General features: G+C 37.5%; 1 protein-coding gene across 4 annotated transcripts in view; it reads right to left on the reverse strand.

The window, feature by feature from the left end:
* Nucleotides 1-788: 788 nt before the first annotated feature.
* LOC100016358 (arylacetamide deacetylase-like) overlaps nucleotides 789-19,478 on the reverse strand; it is a 109,931-nt gene continuing 91,241 nt past the window's right edge. For 3 of the 4 annotated variants that reach the window (XM_056808458.1, XM_056808459.1, XM_001370183.4), the window contains 2 exons: nucleotides 17,415-17,586; nucleotides 14,676-17,096 (listed from right to left, as the gene is read on the reverse strand). In XM_056808458.1, coding sequence (XP_056664436.1) covers nucleotides 16,488-17,096; nucleotides 17,415-17,586 — 781 coding nt within the window. In that variant the 3' untranslated portion in view covers nucleotides 14,676-16,487. Of the gene's footprint in view, nucleotides 5,092-14,675; nucleotides 17,097-17,414; nucleotides 17,587-19,478 lie in introns of those variants that run through there. The other variant, XM_007502020.3, reaches the window with a different exon arrangement.

The raw sequence follows: 19,478 nt of genomic DNA on the forward strand, positions 1-19,478 counted from the left end.
CCTTCCTTCCTTCCTTCCTTCCTTCCTTCCTTCCTTCCTTCCTTCCTTCCTTCCTTCCTTCCTTCCTTCTTTCCTTCCTTCCTTCTTTCCTTCCTTTGTTTCCTTCCTTCCTTCCTTCCTTCCTTCCTTCCTTCCTTCCTTCCTTCCTTCCTTCCTTCCTTCCTTCCTTCATGGCTAGGCAAATGGGATTAAGTGACCTGCCTCCCCACTCAATGCCTGGCACTTTATCAACTGTACCTACTAGTTCACTCAATTCTGCTTCTTAAAGAGTTATTTAGGAGGCAGCTGGGTAGCTCAGTGGATTGAGAGCCAGGCCTAGAGACAAGAGGTCCTAGGTTCAAATCTGACCTTAGCCACTTCCTAGCTGTGTGACCCTGGGCAAGTCACTTGACCCCCATTGCCTAGCCCTTACCACCATTGCCTAGCCCTTACCACTCTTCTGCTTTGGAGCCAATACACAGTACTGACTCCAAGATGGAAGGTAAGGGTTTAAAAAAAAAAGAGTTATTTGCATCAAGATGTTTTGTACCTTTTAAAAATTATTTGGCCAATTCTGTTTTTTAAGATGTTATTTTCTTCATTATATTTTGTGCTTCTTTTTCCAAACAGTTAATTCTCTTTTTTAAAATAGTTGTCTTACATCACTGTTTTCTTTTCCCATTTTTTTTCTTTCACACGTTCTTTAGCACTTCCAATAATTCTTTTCAGGGCTGTGTCCAACTCGCATTTTCTTTTTTTTTTTAAACCCTTACCTTCTGTCTTGGAGTCAAGACTGTGTATTGGTTCCAAGGCAGAAGAGTGGTAAGGGCTAGGCAATGGGGGTCAAGTGACTTGCCCAGGGTCACACAGCTAGGAAGTGTCTGAGGCCAGATTTGAACCTAGGACCTCCCATCTCTAGGCCTGGTTCTCAATCCACTGAGCTACCCAGCTGCCCCCTCGCATTTTCTTTGAAGCTTTGAATGAAGTTATTTTCACAATGTTGTTTTTTACTTTTGTGTCTTTATCTTCTCTGTCAGCATAGTGGATTTTTGTGGTCATGGTTTTTTTGTTATTGTTTGTTGTTATTGTTTGCTCATTTTTTAGCCCATTTTTTGAGTTTTAATTTTTATGACAAAGTTGAGTTTTGCCTGCCTGGTGTAAAATTGAGATTTGAACTCTGGACTTCAATCCCCACAAGTCCTTGCTCCAGTTCCCCAAAATGCTTTGTAATCTTACGGAATTCTGAGGTGGGTGAGATGGAGAAGGTACTTAAGCTGATTGCAAAGGCTTTTGAGCTCTCTCTTTTTGGACTTCCGTTTTGGAGCAGACGTGTCTTTTTCCATAATGTAGGTGAGGTCTTGTCTAGGCCTCTGGTCTAGGCACGGTTTCCTTATCCTGTATTTTCTTTAATCCTTAATCCTTAATAAACCTCTAAAAAAATATAATACTCCTTGAAAAGAGAAACTAATTTCTACCTGCCTGTCTCCCCATATTCCTAAATTTTCATTGTTACATTGGGTATATGCAATTGTCCCAAGATTTATGTTTTTTTGATGCTATTGTTTTCACAGGTAGTCACAGGGGTTTGTAAGTTTCCAGTGCATCCAAGGTGATATGATCCTTAGAGATGTGTCACTGCTCTTCTGGTCTATACTCTGGTCCTTACATTTCAGCCACAAGAACTATTGCTCTCCATTGGTGACCCAGAAATGCGTACAGGAAATGGAGTTGCCAAACATTTCCCAGTCTTGCACCCAGTGCTAGTGCAGGGGTTCCATGTAATCTCTTCCTGAACAGTTGTTCAGTACTCTTACTAACTCTGGGCTGAAAGCTCCTGAAGCTGCTGCTGCTGCCTATACCTCCAATACCCACTGCTGGCATTGTTGTCATGTACATTCCAGGTCACCCCCCAACCCAGGGTCACAGTCCTCTCTTTGTGACTTCTTAATTTTTGGGGGCTAGAAAAATGTCTCACCCCATCCTCTTTTTGGCTGTGCTGTTCCAGAATTCTATTATTTTAAAGATATGTAGAGGGGAATATTGGGAGACTGTAGTGCTTCTTCTGTTCTTTCACCATGTTTCCCTCTGCCAATTCTGATTTTATATTTATCTATATTTCAGATTTTTTGCCCTCTTTTAGCCAAGCTGTTAATTCTTTTCATACTTTTTTTACATAGCTCTCTCCCCAATTTTTATGTACCATTCACTTGCTTTTTTAAAAAAAATATTTTTCTCTTTTAAATATCTTTTTCTATAATGCTTCTAGGAAATCTTTTTGGGCTTGCATTCAATCTACATTGTTTCTTTGAGATTTTGTTTATAGATATTTTCAAGTTATTGTCTTCTGTGTTTGTGTCTTGAGCTTCTGTGTCACCATAGTAATAATATTTTATGGTTGGATTATTTTTGTTTGTTTTTAATGTTTTTGCTTACTTCATGACTTTGGACTTTATGTCAGTGTCTGCTTACTTCTGGGGGTTGAATGTTTGGCCCGAGTTTCTGTCTTTTATGTCCTTCTGCTTCTTTCACAGCTAAGCCTGGGAGCCTAGATGTTTTTAGTGGTTCCTAAGTAGTGTGATCAGTTCAGAGCCATTTGCTCTGAACTTTGCAACTTTCTGACTCAGTTTGGGTGTGTTGTTCATAAGTTTTCATAAACTGATTCTGGACTCAGCTATAATCAGCTTGCTGGGCTGTTCTGTTTGTTCAGAGAAACTGAACTACTGGTTCACTCTTGGTTTTGGTCTCCTGCCCTTATGCATTCCACTGCAGGCTCAAAGCTTTCCTTCTGGGACTTGTGCCTTGTACTTTACACAGCTGGGGTCCCTTGTCTTTTGTGATTTTGATAGATCGCTCCTCTTTACCCTATAACTGTGATCTAGAACTGGGTAATGGGTGATAGAATTTTTAGATGGCACCTGTGCTGGTACAGGGGTGGCCTGGGATTCCCTTACTACCCCTGGGTGCTGGACTGCTTCCCATCATTGTTACACCACAGTCCGTTGCCTCTATTGCTTATATCTGGCATAGTTGCTGTGGTGCACTCCTGCCCACCCCACCTGAAGGTCTGCAGACCTCTCCTTCTATCTTCTTAAACTTCCTGGGGCAGGAAAAATAACTAACTGTGACATTTTCTTGGTTTTCCCAATCAGAATTCAAATTGGTATGTTTTCTGGATCACTGTGGAGGAGGTTTTGGAGAGCTAAGGTAAATTGGAAACTCTCACTGTGCAGTTTTACCTTTGCCCTCCATATAGGTTTTGCCATGTTTTTGTGTAGTTATCACACCCATGTGCCATGATTTGTTCAACAGTTTCCCAGTTAGGCAAAAACTTGCTTCCAGTTTTTTTGTTATCATAAAATGTGCTATTAAAAAGATTTTGTTGTTTCATTATTTCTGATTCTTTGTTTATTCTGTTATTAGGATTAATTAAGTCAGAGGACTAATGAGAACCTTTTGGAGTAATTGGGATCTAAGGACAAGGCAAAGAATAGTGGGTAAGTTTTCTTTAAGGACAGACAGAATCTTGGGAAGGGGGCCAATTGGAATTTTGGGTAGCCAGAATCAGTTGGGTTTTTTTTCCAACTGCAAATGGACTCCTGGAGATTTTTTCCCCTGGAGGAGGCTGGTGTTTCTGTTCCCTGGAACACTGAAAAAACCCAGTGGCAGGTGAAGGAGGAAAACTGGTTAGAGTTTCTGGAATAAGTTTGTGGGGGAAAATCAACAGAAAAGAGAAAGAGAGAGACTGTTTTCCCTTTGTGTGGCTCCTGAGAGGGTCAAGTCATTTTAAGGCTTGCTTAAGCAGAAAAGCCTAGCTAGGCCTAGAAGGGCTGGCAGTGGGCAGAGAGAGTGAATAACCAAATGATTTAAAGCTGAAAGGGATCTAAGGAGACAGTAAACTTATTTATATAACTGAGAGGATTAATCATTAGCATAGCTTTTTTAGTATAGATCCCCAGGTTTAGAGATAGTTTTAAGGAGGGTTTTTTTTTTTTTCAATTTGAATTCATTTGTTTAGTCAATTTTAAGGAGTGTTTTAAGGAGGTCCGAGTTCCTGGAGTAGGAAGCCAGCCTTTGAAGGCTAGTGGTATAGGGAAAAGCTTAGACCCCTTTAAGACTAAGGAATCAATCCTAATCCTCCACCTTTGTTACCTTTCCTTAACTTTCCTCCAACCTTTCCCAATATTTATTAAATAGAGGTTTTTTTTTTAACAACTGTCTCCAGCATAACAGTTACAAGGAGCTTCAGTAGCCACAAACTATTAGGCACCTGCCCAATCTACTACAAGCAGTAAAGAAGATAGTACATCTAATTTCCCCCCTAAAATTCCTATATTAACATTCCTGGCTGTTCCTATTTTAACACTGTTTCATTGATCTACTTTGCTGTTTATTTACCAGTACCAAGTGGTTTTGAAGACTCTTGCTTTATGATAAATGAAGTCTAGAAGTGCTATGCTTCCTTAATTCCTCATTCCTCTCCATTATTTCTCTTGATGTTCTTGACTTTTGTTCTTCCTAATTAATGTATTATTGCTTTGTTGAACTCTGTAAGGCATCCCTTTGATATTTAAAATGGTATAAAAATTAAAATTAAAATACATTTTGGTAGTATTATCATTTTTATCATATTGGCATGGCCCAGACATGAGCACTGAATATTCTTTTAGTTAGTTGTTTTTCATTTCCTTAGGTATATCTGTAATTGAATCTATATAAGTATTATGTATACTTTTGAAGATTTATTCTTGAATATTTTATGCATTTTGAATGATTTCCATTTCTATTATTGTATCTTTGATTTTGCTATTATATTGAATTGTTATTGATTCTTTTCTTCCTTGTTATTGATTCTTTCCTTTCTTTAAACCTTTAATTTCTTTCTTTGTCTTGATGCTACTATGATAATTTCTAGAAGTAGATTAAGTACTTATATAGTTTTGTTTTATAAATTTCATACAAGTCAATTTGAGGGCACAGATGATACTGTTTTCCTCCAGGCAGTGATTAATTGTCCTGGGAGCTGATATTTCCCATTATAATTCTGTAGTCAAGTGATGTGTCAAATATTTTCAGGATGTTGGAAGAGAAATGGAGGATTGCTGGAGTTGCATGCTGAAAGAGAGATAGGGCATTACAGTCAAATCCCTGAAATCTCTTTTATTCAAGATGAGCAACATGGGGATATTCAAACAAAAGAACATAATGCTTTAGGAACAAACTTCAACAACTTAATTGAAAGTTTATAATGAATTGAAATAAAAAGATAATGAATATGGGTGAGTGGTGGCTGTGGGTTTGCCAGAGCTTTTACAGATTTTCATCTCACTCAAACTCCATAATTTATGAATTGAGGAACGGTGATGTTCCCAAGGTCAGACAAAAATTAAGGAGAGGACACAGGATATAAACCCAGCTCTTTTGACTACAAATCCAGCATACTTACATTATAGCACACTGCAGAGTCACAGTGGTCTCAAAATGAAGGGACATTCAATGAGGGAGACAAGATGTTACTGGAATTTTAAATGTAATTAAGACATCAAAATGATAGTAAAAGAAGAGGAAAATGGAGAAAAGAGACAGAGAGAGAGAACTCATAAAACATCTTTTATGTTAGAAAATTCACGTTTCCTTTCATTTCATGATCTCCACCATCCATATCCCTACATATAGCAGTTAACTGCTAATAGGCAGTTGTGACTTCTTCTGCTATGTAAAGGTGATACCTAACAAGTATTATCTGATTGACTTAACCTAAGAGAAAATCAACTCCATTAAAAAATGGGAACTAATAAACCAAACACACTTATTTTAAATCAGCGATGAAATCAGATGATTCATGGGAGGAAATGCTTATCTTACTCTAAGTTAACAACTTCTAATAAGAAAATGAATAATCATTATTTTCTAGGATTGTTCAAAGTTCACTGAGAGAGTTGTATGTGTATACCAATCCACCAAAACACAAGTGTTATTATCCCACTCTTTCCAGTCAGAAGAGCCCTGTTGTCTTTTATATATCCCAGAGAGTTGTAAGAGATTGAAGATTTTAATCTTAAAATACTTCATCCTCATAATTTAAATTTGTCCTATGTCCAGGTGGCATTATCAGCTGACCAATGAGTGTCTATTCAGTAGAAACATGAGGCAATCATATTAAGGGGAGAAAATGAAGTCTTCTTTAAATCTCCGGGTTCAAATATTGTTAGTCACGTCTAACTATGTGTCCTTTTGTCTGTTTACTAATGAATAGACATGTTAGTTGAGGAGCTGAACTAAACCCATATTGACAATGAATGAAATTGAAAACTGAAAAGGTTGTAGCTATAAGAGTGAAAAAATGACTCAAGTTGTCCTCAGACAGGTGAACAAATAAATGTGCAGGGTTCACTAGTAACGATCCCTTAAGCTAACCTATCAAGCTCTGTTTTTACTCTCCCAGTTCATGTTAATACTAACTAGAAAGTAGGTTCCCCAAGTGTGTCTGGGTATATCTTTCCCTTAAGGTTCTAGGTGTACTTTTGAGAGACAGGGGATAGATATCTCCCTTTTTTAGTTAAAATTTTTTTAAAACATAATTTTTCTATTGATGTTTTTTTTCTTATTTCACTATAGTATTCCATGAACCACCCCTCCCTGAGAGCTATCCCATGTGGATAGATGCCTTTTAGATACTATTGGATCAAACACATATTCTGGTATGTTTCCTCCTCATATCAACTGGGAAAATTCTTTTCATCCTAATCAATTCTTATCAATTAACTGGGTTATTTACTGAAAACATATAGTGAGACTGAGATGTCTCCTAAATGGGGGGATACTCTTGAAAATATCACTTGGGTCCTTGGATAAAATGAGTTTAAATTTTAAAATACTTGTTTTTATTTTTATTTTTTCATTATTTGTATTGGTATCCTTGATCGTTTTGTTCTTCCAGATGAACTTTGTTATAATTTTTTCTAATTCTATAAAAAAGTTTTTTGGTAGTTTAATAGGTATGGCATGGAATAAGTAGATTACATTGGATAGGATTGTCATTTTTATTATATTACCTCATCCTGCCCAATTAATGTTTTTCAAATTGTTTAGATTTAGTTTTAATTGTGTGGAAAGTGTTTTGTAATTATGTTCATTTAATTCCTATATTTGTCTTGGCAGATAGATTCCTAAATATTTTATATTGTCTAGAGTGATTTTAAATGGAGTTTCTCTTTGTAACTCTTACTGTTGAGTTTTGTTGGAAATATATCAAAATGCTGATGATTTATGTGGGTTTATCTTGTACCCTGCAACTTTGCTAAAGTTGCTAATTATTTCCACTAGTCTTTTAGTTGATTCTCTGGGGTTCTTTAAGTAGACCATCATATCATCTGCAAAGAGTGATAGTTTAGTTTCCTCATTGTCTACTTCCATTTTTTCAATTTCTTTTTCTTCTCTAATTGCTACTGCTAGTGTTTTTAGTACAATGTTAAATAATAGAGGTGATAATGGGCATCCTTGCTTCACTGCTGATCTCACTGGAAAGGCTTCTACCTTGTTCCAATTACACATGATGCTTGCTGATGGTTTTAAATATGTACTGTATTATTTTGAGGAAGGGCTCTTCTATTCCTATACTTCCTAGTGTTTTCAATGGGAATAGGTGTTATATTTTGCCAAAGGCTTTTTCTGCAACTATTGAGATAATTATGTGATTTCTGTTGGTTTGGTTGTTGATATGGACAAGTATGTGGATGGTTTTCCTAATATTAAACCATCCTTGCATTCCTGGTATAAATCCCACCTGATCATAGTGAATAATCTCGTGATCACTTGCTGGAGTCTTTTTGCTAGTATTCTATTTAAGATTTTTATATCTATATTCATTAAGGAGATTGGGACATAGTTTTCATTCTCTGGAATCAGTACCATATTTGTGTCACAAAAGGAATTTGGTAAAAAGCTTCCTTTGCTTATTTTGTCAAATGATTTGTATATTATTGGGATTAGTTGTTCTTTAAATGTTTGATAGAATTCACTTATGAATCCATCTGGCCCTGGGATTTTTTTTCTTAAAGTTCCTTGATGGCTTGTTCAATTTCTTTTTTTCTGAGGTGAGATCATTTAAGTATTCTATTTCTTTTGTTAATCTAGGCAATTTATATTTTTGTAAATATTCACTGAGATTGTCATATTTATTGCCATATAATTGAGCAAAATAATTCTTAATAATTGCCTTAATTTCCTCTTTATTAGAGGTGAGATCACCCTTTGTTTTTATTTTGTTAACTCTTCCCTTCTGTCTTAGAATCAATACTGAGTATTGGTTCCAAAGCAGAAGAGCAGTAAGACTGTTAAGTAAGTAAGTAAGTAAGGCAATCAGGGTTAATTGACTTGCTTTGGGTCACATAGCTGAAATTGTCTGAGTCCAGATTTGAACCCAGGACCTCCTGTCTCTAGGCCTGACCCTATCCACTGAGCCATCTTGGTGCTCCCATCTCAGGACCTTCAGAAATTTATTTTTGCATGACTGTGCGAGTCTACTTGTAGATAGTTATTTTTTAAACCCTCTATTCATTTATTGTAGGCATTATTCTTCCTAGTTTCACTGATCATTACCTGAAAATTCCTCTCTACTTGCCCCAGAAATCCTAGTGAGAAAGAATCTTCTCTATTTGGGCCACCAACTAACTTCCCACAACAGATGTTGGTCTTGGCCTCATGCCTTCATCTATGCTTGAATAGCAAGAGATATTTTATCAAAAGGTTTGCTCAAAGCTAGGTAAACTATATGCACAATTTTTCTCACATTAACTAGTTTAAAAAATCCCATCAAAGAAAGATATGAATTTAGTCTGCTCTTATCTGTTCTTGATCAAGCCTTAGAAGCTATGTAATAATTATAATTTCCTTTTCTTTGTTCCATTTGATGAATCTTAGGGCAATGATCTAGCACGAATTGACCTCAGAGGACATCTAGTCCAACCTGTTTCATTTATAGACATGGAAACTGAGGGCCAAGAAGCAATTTCCCAAAAGGCACATGGGCAGTGAGTGTCAAAGGTGGGATCTGATCCCAGTCTATTTGATTTCAGAGCCTCTGTGTTTGTTCCAAAGGCCCACACATTGTTTCTTTCTCAGTCTTTGGTTGTGAAATCACCCTTTTAGCCAGAAGCTCAATTATTTGGTTGGTCTTGATTGCAGAAGATCACAACTGAATTCTGGGAGAGTGAAGTTGAGGGTGGGAAAGTCTATTATTTTAGTAGAGAAAACCTCATTTAATAATTTCAAACCTTGTACTCCTTGTGGCAGTCAACAGGACTGGGTAGCCTGAAGCTCTTAATGGCATTCTTGTGTGGGAGTTAATAATGATAAGGTGTCTTCAAGAATATATTATTGACCTGCTGCCATCCCATAGTGAGCCTCCTCAGGCGAGAAGACCTCAGACTGTGGCCAGAGACTTATGCTTCCCAACTCCTGGGAATTCCCTGAGGAAAGGTTGCAAAGGGCTAAACTTGGCATCTCTCATGTTCCCCTCAGCAACCACTTCCATCTGTGCCAGCACAAGGCAACTTCCACCTCCTGTTGCCAGCCTAGTCTCTCCATGGAAGCTTCCCTTTGACTTCAGGTCTCCCATCTCCTGATGTGCCTGTCCTTTGAGAGTAGAGGACATTCTCCACCCAGGTCATATCCTTCACATCCCAGTGATTCTCACTTCCTTTGAGCTATGGCTCCATCTCACCTCAGTCATATATACCCTTGATTTTACTATCATCCACTAATCCACTTCAGCGTTTAAGAATTTTGAAATCCTTTTATCTGACCATAATCTGTTGGCTTTTCACTTCTCCTTCTGCCTTCCCTTACAAAACCCTGTTCTTGTTTTTGAAAACCCTAACCTTCTGTCTTAGAATCAGTACTATGTATTGGTTTCAAGGTAGAAGAATGGTAAGGGCTAGGCAATGGGAGTTAAGTGACTTGCCCAGGGTCACACAGCTAGGAAGTGTCTGAATCCAAATTTGAACCTAGGTCTTCCTGTCTCTAGGACTGTCTTCCAGTCCATTGCTCAATCAAGCTTCTCCTGAAACCCTATTCTTCCTCTTCACAGTGACCTCTAATCCTTTGACCCCTCAGTTCTTTCCCAGGCCCTCTCCTCTGCACTACCCATTCATTCTCTTCTCCCCATCTTGACTTCTTGGTGAACCAATTCAATTCTACACTGTCTTCCTCTCTTGAATTTCTAGCCCCCTTACGTTATTTTTTTTAACCTCTATCTTCTGTCCTAGAATCAATTTTAGAAGAGTGGGAAGGGCTAGGCAATTGGGATTAAGTGATTTGCCCAGAGTCACACAGCTAGGAAGTGTCTGAGACAAGATTTGAACTCAGGTCCTTCTGTCTCCAGGCCTGGTTCTCCATCCACTCTGCCACTTAGTTACCCTCCTACTTCCCTTTTCTTATCACCAATAATGTCTAGCTAAGTCTCTGCCTTGTATTATTCCTCGTTTTTCACTGTTTCCATTCCCATCAATGTGCTAGTGAACAAAGATGGATAAAATCATTCAATTGCTTTGAATGAATCCATTACAAATTTATGTTACAGAATCTCAACTAGAGGCTCACTTTGGTAGGCAATCCTTGTATATTTCTCTTAACTCACTGCTCTTCTCTCCAGTGGTTCTTTCAAACCTTTTTATCCCTCTTCAATCCTCTTGTCTCTACTTCCACATTCTCTCAGCTGAGATGCTTTCCTCTTTTTTTTTTTTGCAGAAAAATTGAGGCCATTCACTACAAGTTCCCTCTTCTACTTCTTCATTTCCTATTACTTAGATGCATCCTGCCAATATCTCCTCCTCTGTCTCACATGATGAACTCTTTTTCTCTCTTTACCAATGGTAAACCCTCAATTCTGTCATAATTCCATTTCATCCTACCTCCTTCAAGAGATTGCTCCCTATGTCATTACTGCTCTTTAACTCGTGTGTCTCTTCCATTCTGAAAAAGAAAACAAAAACCACCAGTTTGATCCTTCCACCTCCGCTAACTAACATTCTGTGTCTTCTACTCTTTGTAGCTAATCTTCTCAGAAAGGCAATCTGCATTATATGCTTCTACTCTCTCCTCTCATTTTCTTCTTAACCCCTTAAAATCTGGCCTCTAGCCATATCAATTTACTGAAACTGCCTCTCCAAAGTTATTGATGATCTCTTAGCTGACAAATCCAATGGCCTTTTCTCAGTTCTTATTCTCCTTGATCTCTCTGTAGCCTTTGATTCAGTTGAACACTCTCTTCTCCTTGATTCTCTTCTTCTCCCTATGTTTTTATGATGCCACTCTGTTTTGGTTCTCTTCCTACATATTTCTGGCTGTTCCTTCTCTGTCTCCTCTGCTGAATCCTCTCTCAGATCATGTATTCTAACCACAGAAGTCCCTCAAGGTTCTGTCTTGGGTCATCTTCCCTTCTTTCCTTCACTTGGTGATCTCATCATCTTCCATACATTTAATTACCATCTCTGTATTGATGATTCCCATATCTACTTATCCTGTCCCAATCTCTTTGCTGATCTCCTATTTCCCATCTCTCATTCCTTATGAGCATTTAAAATTGGATATCCAATAGAGATTTTAAACTCAAATGTTCAAAATGGAACTCATTATCTTTCTAAACCTTCCTATTTCTAAAAATTTCTGTTACTTTTGAGGACACTATACTAGGAGGGTTTTCCCTCTTCTTTTATAGATGGTTTGCTTTTGTTTGGTTTCTTTAATGAATATGACTTCCTAAGCTCATTGGCTCTCAAAGAGTTAAGAGTCAGCTTTTCACTCACCATATGTTAGTCCAAAGGAAAAGATTTTTAGAACAGCCTCACCAGGAACAGGGTCTCGCATCTGGTTAGCAGATTCTCCACCAGCGTCCACTCCAAAGAATGAAGAACTCCAAATAGAACTGCGCTCAGGAAGTTATCACTCTCTTTTAAAGACACTTTCTTTTGCATCATTTCTTGTGCCTTCCCATAATTTTACCTGGACAAATCATAGTCTAAAACCTTGCTTAGGACTGCCCAGGAGGCAGTCCAGCAATTCTGATTTAAGTACTGTGTTTACACTTTTGATGATCAAATCTAAAAATGGGCAGGGGTTACAATTTAATCTTCACAATCAGGGGAGAGTTAATTTCATTTTCACAATGAGGGGACAGTTAAATTTAATCTTCACAAGATCTAGGAGTGGTATTTTGGATCAAGGAATATATACAGCTTTAGTGTCCTTAGGGCATAGATCCAAATTGTTCTTTGGAATGGTTGGATTAAATTATAACTCTACCAACAGTGTATCAGTGTCCCAACTCTCCCACGTGCTATCCAACATTTATCATTTTCCTTTTCTGTCATACTGCCAATCTAATAGGTATGAGGCGGTACCTCAGAGTTGTTTTAGTGTTCATTTCTTTAATCAATAGGCCTTTAGAGCATTTTTAATATAATGAGAGATAGCTTTTATTTCCTCATCTGAAAACTGCTTGTTAATATCTTTTGACCATTTGTCAATTGGAGAATGACATATTTTTATAAATTTGACTCAATGTCCTGCATATTTGAGAAGTGAATCCTTTATCAGAAATGCTTGCCATAAAAATTTCTCACCAGTTTTCTGTTTTCATTCTAACTTTATTTTCACTGCTTTTGTTTGTACAAAGTCTTTTAAATTTAATATAATAAAAATAATCCACTTCACATCCTATTCTAGTCTCTATCTCCTGTTTGCTCATAAATTCTTCGCTTATCCATAGATCTAACAGGTAAACATTTCTGCTCTTTTTAAATGGATGGTGTCATTTATAAAAAGATGACAGGGAAACAATTGAACTTTTAGATTTAAATTTTCTATAATAGATTGCATCTTTCCATTCAGTTCATTGACTGAACTGTTTGGGGATTTTAAGAGCCACTGTTATCTATGATTTTTCATTACAAGAAAATTTAAAAAAAATCACAAGCAAACATTTGCAGGAGTAGAGGAATCAAATGTTCACTTCCTTGATGAGTATACCAATAGCATGAAGATGTTGCCTTTTGGAAATTGTGCCACCAGAAGGCAGTAATTTTTTAGGTAATACTGCACACCACCATGAGTTTTCCCTTTCTTTCTATGCTGGTTTGATCAACTCTGTATTGAAATGTGAACTTTCTGTTTTGATAATCCATATAAACAGACACACATTTGTATTTATGTGTATATATATATGTTTTTTTACATCACTGGAATTTCTTATTATATTCCCTAGCTCCTTGACCATTCCTTCACCTCTGTCTCCCCACTGAATTAGTCCCTATATGTCAAAGAATAAAAAAGAGGGAAAAAGTAACATTGACCAAAACATATCACAAATATCTGATTTTATATGTAGCACCTTACACCCATAGTCTTATATATCTGCGAAGATGTGGGTATTGGAGAAGGAAGGAGATTCCTTTTATGTCTCTTTTGGTGTCAAGATGTGTCACTTCTATTTCAGAGTATTAGATTCTACTATTTTTTTTGGTGTTGTTTTTTCAGTTTGCATTGCTCTAATCAGTGTGTATATTATATTCCTAGTTCTGCTGACTTGCTTCTGCATCAGTAGTTCTGAAAGTCATCATGGTGCAATAAGTAAAGTAAAGGTGCTGAAGTTGGAAAAATCTGATCTTAAATGCCTCAGACATTTACTACCTGTGTGCCCATGGGCAGGTCACCTTAACTTCTCTGGGACTTAGTTTCCTCATTTGTATGATGAAACAATTGGATTGCATGCCAAATAGACTTCCTTCCTACTCTTGAAAAATGACATTTATACATTTTCCACTGTTTCTCCTGATTTGTCACAGTTATTATTTGTTAAAGAGATTCAAAGACATTCCATTCAGAGGTCCTTCCTAGAAGTCCTTCTATAATACTGAATCATAGTAGGAAAGGAACCTAGAGTGATCAAAGATCATTCCAGGAGAGGGCAAGTGTTGTCAGGTTCTATAGAACTAGAAAAGTTTCAAACAGGGGGATATTGACAGTGTTTGCTCTTGAAAACCAGGCCAGCTAAAGTGAGAGAAACTCATATATAGAAGCTTGGTCTTTATCAGGATGAATCTTGTTTCCATAGAAGCTCCTTCAGCTGTAAAGCTGAAGATCTAGGAATGATATAAGTCATTAAAATAACTAGCCTTGGGGGCAGCTGGGTAGCTCAGTGGATTGAGAGCCAGTCCTAGAGACGGGAGGTCTTAGGTTCAAATCTGGCCTCAGATACTTCCCAGCTGTGTGACCCTGGGCAAGTCACTTAACCCCCATTGCCTTAAAAAAAATAATAACTAGCCTCAGCGATGAGATCATGCTATTTTATTTTTTTCTATAAACATTATTTTTTAAAATTTTATTTAGTTAGGGGCAGCTGGGTAGCTCAGTAGATTGAGAGCCAGGGCTAGGGACAGGAAGTTCTAGTTTCAAATCTGGGCTCAGACACATCCCAGCTGTGTGACTCTGGGCAAGTCACTTAACCCCCATTGCCTAGCCCTTACTGCTCTTCTGCCTTGGAACCAATATACAGTATTGATTCTAAGATGGAAAGTAAGGTTTTTTAAAAAATTATTTAGTTAATTAATTAATTTAGAATATTTTCCCATAGTTCCATGATTCATGTTCTTTCCCTCCCCTCTTCCCTTCCCCCTCCTGGAGCCAATGAGCAATTCCACTTGGTTATACATATATCATTGTTCAAAATCCATTTTCATATTATTACTATTTGCAATAGAGTGAACATTTAAAGTCAACATCCCTAATCATATGCCCATCAAACTATGTGATCAATCATATTTTCTTCTGTATTTCTACTCCCACAGTTCTTTCTCTGGATGTGAATAGTGTTCTTTTTCATAAATTCCTCAGAATTGTCCTGAATCATTGCATTGCTGCTAGTAGAGAAGTCTATTACATTCAATTGTGTCACAGTGTATCTGTCTCTGTGTACAATGTTCTCCTGGTTCTGCTCCTTTCACTCGGCATCTGTTCCTGGAAGGCGTTCCAGTTCACATGGAATTCCTCCAGTTTATTATTCCTTTGAGCACAATAATATTCCATCACCAACATATGCCATAATTTGTTCAACCATTCCCCAATTGAAGGGCATCCCCTCATTTTCCAATTTTTGGCCACCACAAAGAGCTCAGCTATGAATATATGAATATCTTGTACATGTCTTTTTCCTTATGATCTCTTTGGGGTACAAACCCAGCAGTGCTATGGCTGGATCAAGGGCTGACAATCTTTTAGCCCTCTTTGGGCATAGTTCCAAATTGCCCTCCAGAATGGTTGAATCAATTCACAATTCCACCAGCAATGTATTAATGTCTCAACTTTGCCACATCCCCTCCAACATTCATTACTTTCCTTTGCTGTCATTTTGGTTTAAGTTTTATTGGAGGGCATCCTTCATTTTGCCAAAAAGGAATCTGTAATTCTAAGTTGGAGGGTAACCCTTTAAAGCAAATGTCATTAATTTTGAAAGTTGAAACTCAATTTATTTACAGCTTTAAAACAGATTTTAGGAAGATTTTTTTAAACTTGAATCCAAGAAAGATGGGCAAGATCTAGGCAAATGGGATTAAGTGCTTTACCCAGGGTACATAGCTTGGAAGTGCCTGAGGTTAAATTTGAACCCAGGTCCTCCCAACTCTAGACTCTATCCACTTTGCCACTTAGGTGCCTCTTTAGAGATTTTGTTGAATAAGGTGATAGAAGAAGAAAAACTGACATAAAACACTTTCCACAAGTTCATACAGCACCCTGGAGAGAGTTGGTTCCAGCTCAGAGAACACATCTGGCAAAAGAATAATTCTTGCTTTTTGGTAGCCAGAAAGCCTTTTCTCCCTTTCATGGGATGCTGAAGAAGTTTCTCTTAAACATAGTTAACTCTTTGGTTTTCATGGTCCCTGGATATCTTCAGGTGACTTGGGGATATCTCTAAGCATCTTTCCCCAAGTTGTTTAATAATTTACCAACATTATCAGAGGCATGACCACGTTGTGACTGGCTTAGCAAAATCTTTGTACAATTTCATTCCATTTTTAAGAACTTTTTGCACTTAGTTCATGGCTTATGATTGAAAGCTAGGTGGATCAGTGGATTAGTATAGTAGGTTACTTTAGTTACTGGGAACCACCATAGTTTACCAAGAAGAGAAATGACATAATCAAACTTTCACTTTTTAAAAGAGGTAGAAGACTTGGGCATGATTAGAGTAGCAGTGAAAGAGCCAGTAGATAGAGTCAAAAGAATAAGAGAAGGGTTGATGATACAGGGGAGATTCTTGCTGGAGGAAATGAGAGGGGATTGAATCAAGGGTACAAATGGAAGGACTGGCTTTGGTCAAGAGAAGGGCCTAATAACACAATACTACACGATTATTTCTAGAGGAAAATAAGTTCTGAATATCAAACAAATGACTCACAAGTCAGCTTTTAGAACACATCTATGTCAGTTAGGGACTACATGTATGTAGTAGTTCTTTATAAATTCTCATCTACCCAACTAAATAAGTTATCTATTAGTCTCGAACCAAGATTTGTGTGAAATGGCCAACTAATGAAGAAGAAAGACCCATGGAATCCTTTCTCTACGTGTTCATGGAATACTTGGACTCCGTTGCTGCGCAGACGGGTAACATACATGAGCCCATCATCTCTGAAAACATCATGTTGACATGTGAGGATGTAAGTTAGTGGTAGAAGCCTCAGCATTGAATCACTGGCCAACAGTGGGTGTAGAATAGGATTTACAATCCCTGGAAACTTTTCTACTATTTCAGAACTTCCATAAATTGGGTTGGTATAAACATGGCCTTTTTTAAACCTCTCAGGAAGCAGGGCACTCCAATTGACAAACTTGAAGAGATGGCTGTATTCAGCAGGTATATGTTGGTTAGACTTCAAGGCTTGCTGAAGGGATTCATCAGTTGTATAAAACTCACTCATAATTTTTATTGCCAAAGATTTGGGCAACACTATAGTATGTTCATTTTCCCTAAAAGATGGCAAATCTGTATCAAGCATCTGCAAGGCAGGGTAAATTAAAGTCTGGAATTTAGGCTTAATGGGAATTTCAGAGTCACCCATGATCTGCAAGGACAAGAATATTCATAAATCAGAAGAGTCTCATAAAACATACTGATAGGAGAAAGTCAATTTCAGCTTTTGAATCATCTCAAATACTAGGCATAAAATATTCATGTGAGTCCTCAGCATAATCTTTCTTACACTATGGGTCTTCATAAGAGTAAATGATTTGCCTGTGGCATAGTATCAGAACCAAGATTCAAACCCAGATCTCTGAATTCCATGTTCAAGGTTCTCTTTTCCACATCCCATGATCATAGTGCAGACACTCATTGGAATAAATACTATGAAACAAAAGGTTAATGAAGTATAAGTTCTTACCTGTTGAGTCAAAGCTGCTGTTATAGTAGCCCCAGCACTGTCTCCTGTTATACAGACTCTGGTTGGATCCACACCATATTTGGCCAGAGTTTCAGGATGTAGAAGAGACTTTACAAAATCAGAAACATCATTCCACTGAGTTTGACTGTGATATTTAGAAGACTGCTGGTAGCTTTAAAAGAAGAATATTGTTGCTGTTTAGTCATTTCAGGGGTGTCTGATCCTTTATGAGCCCACTTGGTTTTTTTCTTGGCAAAACAACTGCGGTGGTTTACTGTATCCTTCTCAAGCTCATTTGACGGATGAGGAACTGAGACAAAGTTACATGATTTATCCAGAGTCACATAGCTAGTAAGTATCTGTGAGGGCAGATTTCAGTTTGGAAGATTCATCTTTCTGACTCCACGCCAGGAACTCTATTCACTATACCACTTGACTTGACTGTCCAAAAAAGAAGGCACTTAACATTTGACTCTAGCTGCATCTATGCTGGCACATCAATACTCTCCATAGAAGAGATTAAGTCCATGAAAATTGCCTTCCAAGAGAAATTCTTTTTCTTTTTCCATCAACTCCCAACTTCCCAGGAACTCTGATTTTATAATTGGCCATTTGTTTGGGGAGATGATGAAGAATTTGATTAAAGATGCTTTTATGAAATACTTGCTATGTGCCAAGCAGAGTGTTTAGCAATGAAGATACATGGATAAAGATGAAATGGTGCCTGCACTCAGGAAAGCTAGTCTTTTCAGACAGGATGGCAGATAGAACATTTATAAATCTAAGAGAATGCAATAGAATATTAGAAGAGAGTGAGCACTAACCACTAGTGTCATGAGGAAAGAGGCAAATGAATTGAAGCTCGACTCAAGGGAGAGATACTTGGAAGGAGAGTTGCAAAAGGAATACATTCCATGAACATGGAAAAGCTTCAGCAAAGTGGCGGATGTAGGGATGGAATGACAGTCTAGGGAACACCAAGTAAGGTCCCCTTGGCTAAACTGAAGAACATGTGATGGGGAGACTTGTGAAATACATCTGAAAAGGTAGAGTCAAATGAGACTGTGAAGAGCTTTAAATGCCAAGCAGAAGAGTTTGTCTTATCTTAGAGGCCATAGAGAACCACCAAATACCAAATACTCCTGAATCATTTGGAAAGTAGTATTAAAGCAATATGTGATGAAGGCCTTATCAGTTCTGCTGGCCATGAGTAGATAGCAGTGTACACGTGAGAGAGGTGTGGACATCCACTGAAAAGATAAGGCAACTAATTGTAGCTTGGAGTTAACTGTGAAGGAGAAGAAGCAAAGGAAGAAAGGAAGGATCAAGGAATAATGCCTGAGATTGTGACCCTAGAAGGAAAGATGGTGGTGAACTCAAAATAAGTAGGTAAGTTTAGAGAAGAGTTTTTGGGAAAAGAGAATGATTTTTATTCTGGAAATTTTTATTTTGATGTGTGTTCAGAATATTTAGTTAGAGGTGTCAAGCAGGTAATTGATAATGTAGATCAAGAGGTTTAGGGCAAAGAAGTCCAAGTGGTTGTACCTTGACAGTGGCAGATCAAATCAAAGAAACAAATGTCAAGGAATTAAAATTATTCTCATTGTTTAATTAAAGGAAATTTTCAGGATGGCAAGGGACTGGGGTTGTCTCTTTTACTCATTTACACACAACCAAATAATTATCTCTAATAATTTTGATCTGGAGCTGAAAACAGCCCACTTAGTCTTCTCTGCTCATCTTTGTTACAAAGCTATAGTTTTTGGTTGGATACATGGTAATCTGGAAGAGAGGGATCCAATACAGTGCTCACAGGTACATTGTGGTCTGCAACACTGCTCAGTGTTATCTGAACTAGATTAAAATGTAATTGGGAAATATTTTATTATTTTTTTCTATTTTCCCCCATTTGTATAAGTTTATTTAGTCAATTTAGAACATTATTCCTTGGTTACAATAATCACATTATTTCCCTCCCTCCCCTCCACCCACTCTTCCCGCAGCCAAAGGGCAATTTCATTGGGTATTACTTGTGTCCTTGATCAGAACCTATTTCCATGTTGT

Source organism: Monodelphis domestica, chromosome 8, assembly GCF_027887165.1.
Source record: "Monodelphis domestica isolate mMonDom1 chromosome 8, mMonDom1.pri, whole genome shotgun sequence".
Taxonomy (NCBI): domain Eukaryota; kingdom Metazoa; phylum Chordata; class Mammalia; order Didelphimorphia; family Didelphidae; genus Monodelphis; species Monodelphis domestica.